This window comes from Cibotium barometz, chromosome 61 (genome assembly GCF_041138505.1).
Source record: "Cibotium barometz isolate CiBa-2024 chromosome 61, ASM4113850v1, whole genome shotgun sequence".
Taxonomy (NCBI): domain Eukaryota; kingdom Viridiplantae; phylum Streptophyta; class Polypodiopsida; order Cyatheales; family Cibotiaceae; genus Cibotium; species Cibotium barometz.
The window spans coordinates 36,932,216-36,946,019 of NC_141106.1; the positions used below are offsets into that span (position 1 = coordinate 36,932,216).

The window sequence follows — 13,804 nt, forward strand, 5'->3', positions numbered from 1 at the left end:
CATACCTTTTGCCTACGCAGGAACTTACTGCCCACCCGGGAGGTGCAGCGTGGGACTTCCCCCTTACAACTGCACAGCCGGCAACTCCTCCACCGAGCCCTATATCGCCGGCCACAACATGCTCCTTGCCCACGCCGCCGCAGTGGAGCTCTACAGAAATGAATACCAGGTGTGTAATCAAACCCCATTTAAAATAAGACGGAAAATCAATATTGTCAACATTCTTTATATCAGGCCGATAGGCCGACATGCGTGTAGCTCAATTGGTAGAACTATCGGTTCCCGGGTTCAATACCCAAGGCTACAAGATGGGCGTGAAGATGGGCGTGTGTAGCTTAACTGGTAGAACTTTTTGGTTCTCGAGTTCAAAACCTAAGGGTTACACGATGGACGACAGCACATAGCACGCACAAATGCACTCTCTGGAAAAAAAAATGATTCTTTACGTCCCCCCTAGAGCAACACGCCCCACGATGGGCAAGGGACAAATTTCCCAAATTTTTCCCTTTGATGAATTTAAATTTCCCAAATTTTTTCTAGCATACGTTTTAAATTTGACATTTTGTTGTCAACTTCGTATTGAAAAGAGTTGTTAAAAAAAATACTATCATGATTTTATTCCTCACACTTTATTCCACTCTCTGTTTGAGAGTACGTGTCTTTCCATGTAGTACGATAACTTAGAGCTCTAGATTTATTATTATTATTATCTTGACTTGAAAGTAAAAAGTACACATGTTACCACCTACATGCACAAGTGACATCGCTCGTACAGGGAGATTTGAATCCATACCGTGGGCAGAGTAGCTCTTTGTTAAACCGATGTTCAAATAATTGAATGGGTTATACACAAGTAGATTACCAGCTTGACTGGTAATCGATCGGTAATCTACATGTATAGTGTTTGGCCTAATGTGGATTACTTGTGGTTAATTAGAGAGAAGAGAGCAGGGGAACACAAATAGGTCCCCGGTTGGTTTTTTAATCACACCTATTAATTTATAAAAAGTATGCTCTTATTGTAATGTTTTTTGCAATAACTTTGTTATTTAAAAACAAAAAGTTTTTTTGGCACTTTTTTTAATAACAACTTTTGACTATTTCTTGCTTTTGTAAGAGTTCTCAACTTTTAACTTTTAGGGGTAGGGGCGTGGGCAATCTTGATCAGTGGCCAACACTCTTGCCAAGGATGGTGTGAGTTCAAATCTCCCTTTTGAAGAGAAAGTAGTCTCTTGGGAAAAAAAAAAGTTCTCTTGAAAAAAAAAAGTTTAGGACTTTTAAAAATAAACAGTTTTTTTGGCACTCTTTTAAATCAACTCCTATTGACATGTTGGATAATGGGGTTGTGAGGAAATTGTAGGGGCACCAAAAAGGGGTTTCTTCACATCGTTCCATCCTCTTGCCACATGAGGGTTTTGCAGATGTCACCATATGTCTATGGGGATGAGGCGGTTGTGCTAGATGGATGTACTCCTTTAGTGAGATGGTTAATGTGTCAAGATTGCTTGACACACTCTTCTCCGCTTGCATCTTATGTTATGTGTACACATGAACATGGACATGGCCAATTTCAAGGCTAATTCTTGATTTGGGCAACAGGCAGGCAGTAGCTGGTCCCTAAAGGTTACGGAAGGCTTCCCGTTGGACCAAGATCAAGTTGGCCAGCTCTAGAAGGGTGTTGGCAACATTAATGGAATTTAGTTGGCCAATGGAGCTGGCTGACAGTAGGCCAATAAAAGTGGCTTCAAGTCTGGGCCTACAAAAGGCTAACCAAGAAATCATTTTAGATGACTATCCTTCTCGGGATGAGAGGAATAGGCTGAATGCTGATTCTGAGGACTGTTCCTTGCTCCAATGCTGAGGTCCACCCTTCGATGCTTCCCCAGAGAGTTCATGGGCAAACATGTATGCCTTGCAGATGCAAGATTGACTGCTAAGATGACTACTATGCAAGCCATGTGCAACCCTATATGCTGTGCAAGAATGCAGATGGATGGGTTACTAATGCATACCTAAGGGAAAATCCCTAAGGGTGGCGTGCAAGATTTTGAGAACTGGGTTTAACTATGCGGAAGCGATTAACATGATGTCTGACTGAATGACTGATGGAATGAAAATGATCTAAGGTTGGATACCCTGTAACGCTCTGATACCAATGTGACATGTGAGGTCTTTGACCGTCGTAAACACAACCTTAGTCTAACTAAACTGCACTTAATGATGCTTAAGAAAGACAGATAGTGTCAATGCAATGCAATGCAGCTATATTAGATGAATGGGTTACAAGGAGATCTGAATAGATCTATGATGCTGTCCTAGATGACTATCCTTCTCGGGATGAGAGGAATAGGCTGAATGCTGATTCGGAGGATTGTTCCTTGCTCCAATGCTGAGGTCCACCCTTCGATGCCGGCTTCCCTCTATGTGGGAGATAGGAATGATGAACCATATGCTGAATATGCTGCCTATATGCTGAATATGCTGATATACTGAACGTACTGCTGTCCCACTATCTTTCCCTTGTCTCCTGGGAAGGAAACGCTGAAGGGATGGCTGGGAACTGATGCTGAACTGCTGAACTGAAATGCAGATGCTCTCCGGCTGGAGATATGCTCTATGCGTTTGCTAATCAGATGGACTGATGCGCTGGGAGGCGATGCTGGACTGAATGCTGAAAACGCTGTGGTGAGATGCGTTGATGGACTGAATGTGATGCGCATCTATTTATATGAGTGAATTGGTGCTGGTTGGCCAGCCTTGCTGGAGTCGGCCAGCCCTGAATACGCTCACGATTGCCATAAAATGCATAAAATGCCAGTCGGCTGGTTTATAGATGCTGCCAGCTGATGCAATGCTGTCGGCTGATGCACACGAATGCCTTACAATGCTCATGATGATTGGAATGCTGATGTTGGTGATGAAACACCCCCATATGATGCTCATACTGATATATGCCTGAAATGAATATCCTGATTATATGCCTGATGATGCTATGCCACTTGTACACTTGATGGGTGTGCACGTAACATTCCCCTCTGCTAAACTGTTGCTGGGTGGTATACCTGCAACCTTTCAACTCCTCTGGTGATCCTTCTCCACCGAACCACTGCCCCCTTCTGTCTTTTGTTGCTGGGACTGAGGTTGTCTGTAGGAGTGAAATCCTTTGAGCCAAAGACTCTATCTACTGCGGGAATTGAATGGCAAATGCTGCTAAAACTGCTTGGAAATACCTGCGTCACCCTTGGCATGTCTGTGGAATCCTTTCACCTACCATCTCCGTCGTTTCTGAAGCTCTGAACCTCCTGAGGCGATGTTGGAGCAAACTTCCGTCTTCTATGGAAGAGAAACCCCTTGTTGCTGCCAGTTGAAGCCCAAAACTTATGTCCTCCTTTGATGATGGATGTCATTCTTCCCCAGAGAGTTCATGGGCAAACATGTATGCCTTGCAGATGCAAGATTGACTGCTAAGATGACTACTATGCAAGCCATGTGCAACCCTATATGCTGTGCAAGAATGCAGATGGATGGGTTACTAATGCATACCTAAGGGAAAATCCCTAAGGGTGGCGTGCAAGATTTTGAGAACTGGGTTTAACTATGCGGAAGCGATTAACATGATGTCTGACTGAATGACTGATGGAATGAAAATGATCTAAGGTTGGATACCCTGTAACGCTCTGATACCAATGTGACATGTGAGGTCTTTGACCGTCGTAAACACAACCTTAGTCTAACTAAACTGCACTTAATGATGCTTAAGAAAGACAGATAGTGTCAATGCAATGCAATGCAGCTATATTAGATGAATGGGTTACAAGGAGATCTGAATAGATCTATGATGCTGTCCTAGATGACTATCCTTCTCGGGATGAGAGGAATAGGCTGAATGCTGATTCTGAGGATTGTTCCTTGCTCCAATGCTGAGGTCCACCCTTCGATGCCGGCTTCCCTCTATGTGGGAGATAGGAATGATGAACCATATGCTGAATATGCTGCCTATATGCTGAATATGCTGATATACTGAACGTACTGCTGTCCCACTATCTTTCCCTTGTCTCCTGGGAAGGAAACGCTGAAGGGATGGCTGGGAACTGATGCTGAACTGCTGAACTGAAATGCAGATGCTCTCCGGTTGGAGATATGCTCTATGCGTTTGCTAATCAGATGGACTGATGCGCTGGGAGGCGATGCTGGACTGAATGCTGAAAACGCTGTGGTGAGATGCGTTGATGGACTGAATGTGATGCGCATCTATTTATATGAGTGAACTGGTGCTGGTTGGCCAGCCTTGCTGCAGTCGGCCAGCCCCCTGAATATGCTCACGACTGCCATAAATACCATAAAAATGCGAGTTGGCTGGTTTATAGATGCTGCCGGCTGATGCAATGCTGTCGGCTGATGCACACGAATGTCTTACAATGCTCATGATGATTGGAATGCTGATGTTGGTGATGAAACACCCCCATATGCTGCTCATACAGATATATGCCTGAATGAATATCCTGATTATATGCCTGATGATGCCATGCCACTTGTACACCTGATGATGCCATGCCACTTGTACACCTGATGGGTGTGCACGTGACACCCTTAAGCCGACAATAATGAAAGTGAGACAGCCACTTTAATTTATTTGTACATCCTCTTGCCACACGAATGTCGCCGTGCATGGCTATGGGGATAAGGTGGCTGTGCTAGACGGATGTACTCCTTTAGTCAGATGGTTAATGTGTCAAGACTGCTTGACACACTCTTCTCCGGTTACATCTTATGTCATGTGCACACATGGACATAGACACGGCCAATTTCAAGGCTAATTCTTGATCAAGAGTGCTCGACACACTCTTCTCCGCTTACATCTTATGTCATGTGCACACATGGACATGGCCAATTTCAAGGCTAATTCTTGATTTGGGCAACACGCAGTAGCAGGCTCCTAAAGGTTACGGAAGGCTTCATGTTGGACCAAGTTTGCCAGGGTGTCGCCAACATTAATGGAGTTTAGTTCCAATGGCTTCATGTTGGACCAAGTTTGCCAGGGTGTCGCCAACATTAATGGAGTTTAGTTCCAATGGAGTTGGCCAACAGTCGGCCAATAAAAGTGGCTTAAGGGGGCCTACAAAAGGCTAACCAAGAAATCATTTTAGTTATCTGACCCTTTTGGGTAGGTCAAGTGTTAGGGCTTTTTAGGTCTTAGATTACCTCTTTTGGCCAAAGACCAGTCCTATGGAAATACATCTCTCTCTCTCTCTCTCTCTCTCTCTCTCTCTCTCTCTCTCGATGTGGGTGACTTGCGTCAAGGTTCCTATTCAATTACTTAGGGCTGAAGGAAGACTCACGAAGCTTTCGCGCTTGTAACATTGGTATCAGAGCATCAAGCTCAGCAAGGCTAAGTGCTAAAATGTCCCAGGAAGGTGCACAAGTCGAAGGAGAGTACACAGTGAGGGTAGAAATCCCATGGGATTGGTAGGTGTCAACAAAAACCAAGGGAATGATAGCTCTAGGGGTTGATGCGATTTGGGGCATACCAAGGAAGGCTCTCGGGAAAATGGCTCCAAGGGGGTGGACCAAGGATGCCATGATCAACCTAGAGAAGGAGACCATTGAAGTGTTCAGGGACATGGCATGGACAAAGTGGAATAGATGCACAGATAGCAACACCAAATTTGGAGTGGAGTAAGAGACATGGCAAGGTTTTCAGTGAAAAGGTTGTCAGGAAGGAAGGATGATAAGTTTGGGAATCCGTGAGGAGAGAAGTTAGCAATGCTAGATTTGGAGTGGAGTCAAAGACATGGCAAGGTTTTCAGTGAAAAGGTTGTCAAGAAGGAAGGATGATAAGTTTGGTAGTCCGTGAAGAAAGAAGTGACGATGATAGTCATCCAATGTCAAAGGTTGAAATCCCATCATCAAGTTTTGCAAGAGGGGATGTCATGTGTACACATGGACATGGCCAATCTTCAGGCTAATCCTTGATTTGAGCAAGCAACAGATACCAGTTTAGGATAGTAGCAAGTTTCTAAAGAGCATCGGAAGGCTTCTTGTTGGACAAAGATCAAGTATACTAGTTCTAGAAGGGAATGCTGCTTAGTTGTCAAATGGAACTGGCCGATTGGAAGGGCCTATAAAAAGCTAAGCAAGAAATCATTTTAGTTATGTGACCCTTTTCGGTAGGTGAAGAGTTGGGCCTTTTTAGGTCTTAGATTGCCTCTTTTGGGAGGCCAAAGGCCACAGTTTTTGTAGTGTCCTATGGACGGCTTTTGTACTTCACAAAATATTGAAAATAGAGCTCCTTTTTTTTTTTTCTTCGTGAAATGGTGTTTTATATTATATGTAAAAATGTACATCAGCCACATGGTTCACACAGAACCTATGGCCCCAAAAAAACCCCCACAAAAGATCCTCTAAAGGATCATGATCGTGCAAACCTGTACACTAATAAGAAAGCCTCCTAGCCAAATAAGCATCCCAGATAAAAGCATCAAAGATGAGCCAGCCGAGCTGCCGTAGATCATAACGAAATAACATCTGCATCCAATAGCTGAGCTGAGAGAAGAGAAGAAAACTGCCAAAGCAGCAAACCGTGGATACGTAGAATATGCCCATGTATTCCAGACAAGGAATCAAAGATGAACCCATTCCGTGTAGTCCAAATATGCCAAAGTCCTGTCCATCTAAGGAAATGGAATATCACAAGGTGACTGTCCGAAGTAATGACTTGAGGACAAATCCCAAATATCCATTGATGAGCCGAAACAGTAGACCTCTCTACTGCCTCCCAAACGCTAGAGACAAAAGACCAAATCTGACGGGCCACTGGACAACTCATGAACAGATGCATAACTGTTTCAGTGCATGTCGTGTAGAAGAAGCAAGAGGCCAATGTAATTTTACGACGGCTGAGCTGATCCCTTGTAGGTAACCCTCCCACCAACATCCTCCAAATGAAAACCTTACCTTGGTAAGGGAGTTTAGACTGCCAACCACGCATAAGAGTTTTCTGCCACCATGATTTAGACTAGTGCAATCCCCACACCTTATTGGCCTTGGCTGAAACCCAATCTTTCTCTGATACGAGGTTATGATAGACCTGGTTAGCTGAAAGTGATATAAAGTCACCAGATTTACATAGTGCCCAATCAAGCCAAGACTGATCTGCAGATGGCCGAGGCAATGGAGTAAAAGGCTCAACTGCATGCATGATGTCAATCCATAGTGGCTGAAATGTCCGAGGAACCTTAAAGTGTTGCCGAATACGACGAAATGAATATGGCCTATCACGACCAGGTATCACAGCATCTCGGATTCTAACCAAGCCTAACCTGACCATGCGGTTGAGTCGTATGCGTGAAGCATCTCTGTCTGGCCAAACAATGACACGCGACTCCACAAATGTTTCGAACTGCAAAGAGTTCAAAAGTAGTCTTTCATGACCAGGATCCCACCGAGTCAATAGTAGAACTTCATGCCAAGAAAGGAGAATATGCGATAAAATGTGAGGCGGACAGGATGAGCCGCATTCACGAGCCATGAATACCCAAGGCTGCTCCTGCAAACACATATCCTGAAAAAGCGCCCACCTACGTGCCACCATATGCAAGCGGACATCTAGTAAAGCAGCCCCACTCATTCTTTTGGGCGTCGTAATGTGATTCCAAGCTATCCATGTTTGACCCATAATATTTCCTTGCCTCTTCCATAGCATAAACCAAATGGGAGCAACCAAACGGAGAAGAGATTTGTGCGTCCAAGGTAGCAAAGGCAAAAAATAGAAAATCATGCCAAGCATAATAACTTGAGCTACCTTAACCCTCACGTGCATAGGCTACCCTTGAGCTTTCCAATACACAAATTTATCTGAGATCCGAGCAGAAATCCAAGCAAGAAGCTCTTGGGGGTCCACATCCACACCCACCTGATACCCAAGATGACGAACAATGTCTCCTGTATGCACCACCCGCCCTTGCCACCCTAATGCCTCAAGATCAAATTCCGTGCATACAATGAGGGCTGATTTTGTTGAATTTATTTTCAGCCCAGAAGCCAATGCAAAATTATTCCAAGCTTCCATTGCTCGATCTATATTGGCTTTTTCGGCCCTGAGAAACATAAAAGTGTCATCCGCAAGGGCTTGAGCAACCAATTGCTTGTCATGAGGGAGATGCAAACCAACCACTTCGCCATGCGATGCCATAGCATCTAGGCGAGATAACATAGGATGAGTGGCAATGGCAAAGAAAAGAGGGCTAAGAGGACAGTCCTGCCGGAGAGAACGGGTGAGAGAAATACCATCCGAAAGTCCTCCATTGAGCATAATCCTCGTGATAGAGCCAGAGCCAAGTAAATGCACCAAATTAGCCATATTGGGATCAAAGCCCATGGTTGTCATTAACTGAGAAAGGAAAGACCAGCTGACATGATCAAAAGGTTTTTCAAGATCCAGTTGCATCATCACAATCTCTTACTTCTTTGCCTTGGCATAATCCACTCCAATTTGAACATTAAGAATATTATGCAAAATATTCCTGCCATGCACAAATCCATATTGATATGGATGAATAAGAGTAGGAAGCACCTTCTGCAAGCGATTGGCAAAAATCTTTGTAAAGATTTTATACATAATACCCATAAGTGAGATCGGGCGCCATTGAGCCAAAGAAGTAGGCGAAGGGACTTTAGGCAACAAACGAAGTATGCCCAACTTCCAATCGGCAGGCATATATCCCTCATCCCAAACCCTTTGACAAATAAGCGTCAAAGGCTCTGCAAGCTGATCAGCATATTTTCGGAAAAACTCATTTGTCAAACCATCCCAACCAGGGCTCTTTCCCATGGGAAGTTTGGAGAGAACAGCTTCCACTTCCCCTTGAGTAACAGGAGCATCAAGCTGAACCGCCACATCAGGGTCAACTTGATATCGTACTTCAGCAAACAATGACTCCCTTGCAGCCAGGACAGCTGGCGAGACATCCTCTCGAGGGGCAAGCAAATCTTCATAAAACCTGATGCAATGCTGAATAACCTCAGAAGGTTGAGTAACAACGTTGCCTTGGACATCCATCAGCCTAACAATATTCTCACGCATATGTTTTTGATGCAACTTATCATAGAAGCGATGAGATTGACAGTTAGCATCCCGCAAAGCATCAAGACGTGCAAGTAGTTTAAAGCGAACATATTGTGCTTCTTGCACCCTAGATAGCTCCTTTTTCAGCCATTCTATGGCATCCACAACTTCAGCATCCATAGAGTCAGTAAAAATGAACGCCTGCAAGCCCTTTAAAAGCGACTCAAGAAGAGCCACATGCTGTTTTTGTATAGAGGCATTAGCAAGACCATAATGCCGTGCTAATTTTCGAGTGTTGGTAAGGAACACTGGCCAAGCATGATAATCAGCCATGGATACTCTTGTGGAGAAATGTCGTATCAACTGATGCATATAAACATCAAAAACTTCATGCTCCAAAAAAGTGTGATTTAAGCGCAAAGGCAAGTGAAAATAGAGCTCTCTCTCTCTCTCTCTCTCTCTCTCTCTCTCTTTGTTGGTTCAGTTACTCAGGGCTGAAAGAAGATAGCTTCCGTGCATGTTGACATCTAAGGTGCTCTCTCTCTCTCTCTCTCTCTCTCTCTCTCTCTCTCTTTGTTGGTGACTTGCATTAAGGTTCCTGTTCAGTTACTCAGGGCTGAAAGAAGACAGCTTCCGTGCATGTTGACATCTAAGGTGCTCTCAGGTGCATAGCCTCCCAGTAAGCTCTAAACCATGGCTGAGAATTGATGCTCATCAAACCGGACAACTTACCAGACTGGATAGCCTTTGTGCTGAAGAGGAGCTACTTTCGATGAGCACCCCTGTTGTAGTGGTGCAAAATAACGTGCATGAGAAACGAGCACCTTCTGTAGTCTTCCAACTCCGGTTAGTCCTCATCCAATGAAACGCCCAACATTGGTCCAAGGTGCTTCATAAGATTTCTCATGCATCCTCCAGTTTTTAGCTTGAAGACCACGTCCCTGGGCTCCTTGATGAACCTTCTTCTTCCATGGTGTGAGCTTTTGTAGTCCTCCATTGTACACCAACTTAACTTCTGTAGTCCTTAGTCCTCCATTGTCCACCGACTGTTTGCCTGAATCATTTCAATAGCTGTGCCCACATGACCAGTGTGCTCATCCTTGATTCTGTCGAAGTCCAAGATGTCATTAACAAAGACAATGATGAAAATCCCTAGCAAAGGTTGATGGTATCTATGACTTCAGATCTAGCTTCTTAAGTTACTTCCCCCCACGAGGTGATCTAGTAGATTGTCAATGGGAGGTAGTGGTAATTTAGTTCTGCCGGTGGGCTTTTCAACACGACCTGGTAACCTGGTGCAATAGCTTTAAAACTCCCCAATGGCCCAAAAAACATTCTTCAATGTTGAGCAGCCTTGAATTGGTTCGATTTCTTCTGCTTGCTCCTCATATCAAGGCCTTATCCACTTAGTTGGTGTCCGACACTGTGGGCCACTTCAACTGCTCAACCACAGGGTTTCTACGAGGCTCCTTGTTGAAGAGTAATAGTTAGATAGGATCAGATGATGAAGAGCAGCAATGTTTGTTGAGCAGCCTTGAATTGGTTTGATTTCTTTTGCTTGCCCCTCATATCAAGGCCTTATCCACTTAGTTGGTGTCCAACACTTTGGGTCACTTCAACCGCCCAACCACAGGGTTTCTACGAAGCTCCTTGTTGAAGAGTAATAGTTAGATAGGATCGGATGATGAAGAGCAGCAATGGTTCTCATGGACGGATGAGTGCCGAGGTCATTGAAGCCAATGTGGCAGGCGAACTGGCTTTCTCCTTGGACTTCTCCTCGTCTTTACCTTTGTACTTCTTTGGGTTCTTCAAGCATGCCATGCTCCCCCCTTCTTAAATGCACTGTGCCTTTTATAGTCGAGGTTTTGTTTGTCTTCGCCACTTTGTTGAGCCTGCTGCTAAGTCACTCCCCCACGTCTCAAGGGTCGATGTAGATGAGAAGTCTTGAGCTGTAAGGGGTCGATGTCCATGATGATTTGATGCCATCAACACTTGGGATGCGGCATCCATGGTCTCTCAATCGCTATTGCCTTTGCATTCATGATGAGACCGCTGAATTAAGAGAAACCCAACAGTTCCTTTTCTTAAACTCAATTTGTGCACACCTGATTCATACTTGCAAACAGTCAACCGCACATGCTGGGTGCCAGAGAAGAAAAATTTGCAGGTCTCCTATGCTATGGCACGAACTGTGGATTGCCTGTGATTGTGCAGGAGTTAATCAGGCTACATTTATAGATGCAACTCGTCCGCCCCTTTGTATTGATGCATAAGCATGTGGTAGGTCCGGCAGTGCGCGTGTGTAATTGGATGTTGCGCCAGACTAATTTTGCCTGGAATGGGTACCACTTCTTATTTGTGTGTTGACCTCTCGCAGGCCACTCAGCAAGGCGAGATTGGGCTAATCATCTGGTTCCGATGGTTCGAGCCTCTCACAAACTCCACTGTGGACCTTGATGCAGCTCAAAGAGCCACAGATTTTACAGTGGGCTGGTAGGTAAAGGCCTGAAGCGCCATGGCTATGAATATTCTGTTCCAATTAAGGGCGATTCCAAGCAAGTTTGGGATTCTGGAGTGTGGAGAATTAAACTATATTATGTGGATAATCAAGCCAGGTTATTCTACTTTTATATTTTGAGTGGACAAATTAGCAACTATATGTTTTGCCTTTGATCAAATCCAAACAGGTTTGTGGATCCCATCTTATATGGAGATTACCCTGCTGTTATGCGGGAGCTGGTGGGCTCACGGCTACCTTCTTTCACGGAGGAAGAGTCTGCACGCATACGCGGCTCTGTGGACTTCATCGGCTTGAATGCAGTCACTGCAATTTACTGCACCTACGACGACGAGTACAAGACTAACACAACGGGCTACTTCCAAGATTGGGCCGTTAAGCTAACCGGTAAAGTCTTCATTCAAATGTAAGATTTGAAACTTATGTTCAAAATTTAGGGGAATTTTCAACCTTATTTTTTAAGAGGCCTTCTTTACAAGGTTTGAAGGGCTTTGGTGCCCTCTCAAGGCTTCAAGTTTTAGCATTGGCTTAGTCCTTCCCAAGCCCCTTCCAATTCATTCTTCTTTTCTTTTCTTTTTTCTTTGGACAGCCTATAAGGATGGTGAGGCTATTGGCAAGGTACTTCAATTCCCAATCAACTTGCCTGTCTCTCACATGATGAAGCTATGTGGATATTAATTACGTTTTCTTGAATTCTCATCTGCACTAGTTGTCGTGAGATATTGAGTTGCTCCTCCTTGCAGTATGTTGGTGAATACTCTGTACCATGGTGTATGGAGAAAATTCTTGGGTACATGAGAACCCATTACAATAACTTCCCAACATATATTACAGCATTAGGTAAATTAATCTCTCCTTACCAATTGGTTTCATTCTTACTAGTGGGTGACTCTCTCTCTCTCTCTCTCTCTCTCTCTCTCTCTCTCTCTCTAAACGTTACATGCGCGAGAACACGCACACGCATTTGTACCTTCTTATGCATGCATGTGTATGTATAAACTCATGCCCTTGTTTAGGAAGCAAGTTGTGATTGGCATTAATGCAAGGGCCTATTGACATGTAGTTATGTGATGTAAAATATAGAATTTATGATGTTACAGGTTATGGATTGGAATTTTCGACCAATGACACATTGAATGACATCGATCGAGTGGACTTCTATTCCTCATATCTAAAATCTCTGATCGTTGGGATAAGGTAGAGCAACATGCTTTTAACACTTTGGACTCTAGAGGGAGTGCTTTGTGTGTGTGTGTGAGAGAGAGAGAGAGAGAGAGAGAGAGAGAGAGAGAGGATTGATATGAATACATTGTCTAGGCTTATGTTTATTTTATGTTTATTCATGATTGGTAATTCATTTTTTGTTTTGATGGCAAATAGAGATGGGGCAAATGTACTTGGCATGTATGTATGGTCCCTTATTGATGGGTTTGAGACGACCTTAGGGCTACAAATAAGATTTGGGATATATTATGTGGATGACGACTTCAATCGATATCCGAGGTTATCTGCCTTGTGGTTCAAGAATATGCTCACTTCGAATAGCACCTCCCAAGCTTATGCAAGCTAGACATGCTCTCAATATTACACCTGTCAATGTGGAGGTTGCCCAAATTTTTCAATATCGACTTTTGCACTTGAGAACTACTATGATTACTTATGCGTTCATTACATGTAGTGACATGTAGGATTTTCTCTTTCTTCATACAAGTAGTTATGATCTATATCCCAAAAAATTATACCATGTAGTATGGGTTTCAACATAGGTTACCTAGTGGGTGCAATAGCGATTGTGGATGTTGAGTGACTTGAGTCTTCTCTAATGAGTTTCACCATAATTTTAATAAATGTTTACGTGTAGTGTTGACTGTTGTGAATTTGACACAGAAATGTCTACATTGCACATGTCTTGCAAAGCTTGTAAGTTTATGAACATGGAAAATAGCTTGTAAATTTGATCAAAGCAGTCCTTAATTTTTGTATGTGAAGGAAGTTTTGCATAAATGAAAATTTTTAATTTTCGAAAAAGGGAAGTATTGATATAGGTAGGTTTAAACAAAAAAAGCTTTATATTGCCAAAATGTAGAGGAGAAAAAAACCACTCCAAAACATGTGATGTACTTGGTTTTCATGAAAGTCTCTCTCTGGATATTTTATGTTGTTTCATTATATCATATGCGTGCATTCTATACAACTTTGTGATGTGTTTGCGCTTTTGTGAG

General features: G+C 43.6%; 1 protein-coding gene across 1 annotated transcript in view; it reads left to right on the forward strand.

Annotated features, from left to right (window-relative positions):
• LOC147604855 (beta-glucosidase 34-like) overlaps nucleotides 1–13,488 on the forward strand; it is a 14,861-nt gene extending 1,373 nt beyond the window's left edge. Inside the window, exons 7-13 of the mRNA XM_086795066.1 lie at nucleotides 1–169; nucleotides 11,442–11,557; nucleotides 11,752–11,969; nucleotides 12,172–12,200; nucleotides 12,326–12,422; nucleotides 12,683–12,779; nucleotides 12,963–13,488. The exon at nucleotides 1–169 is cut by the window's left edge and continues 90 nt beyond it. Coding sequence (XP_086651192.1) covers nucleotides 1–169; nucleotides 11,442–11,557; nucleotides 11,752–11,969; nucleotides 12,172–12,200; nucleotides 12,326–12,422; nucleotides 12,683–12,779; nucleotides 12,963–13,152 — 916 coding nt within the window. The 3' untranslated portion in view covers nucleotides 13,153–13,488. The remainder of the gene's footprint in view (nucleotides 170–11,441; nucleotides 11,558–11,751; nucleotides 11,970–12,171; nucleotides 12,201–12,325; nucleotides 12,423–12,682; nucleotides 12,780–12,962) is intronic.
• The last annotated feature ends 316 nt before the right edge of the window (nucleotides 13,489–13,804 follow it).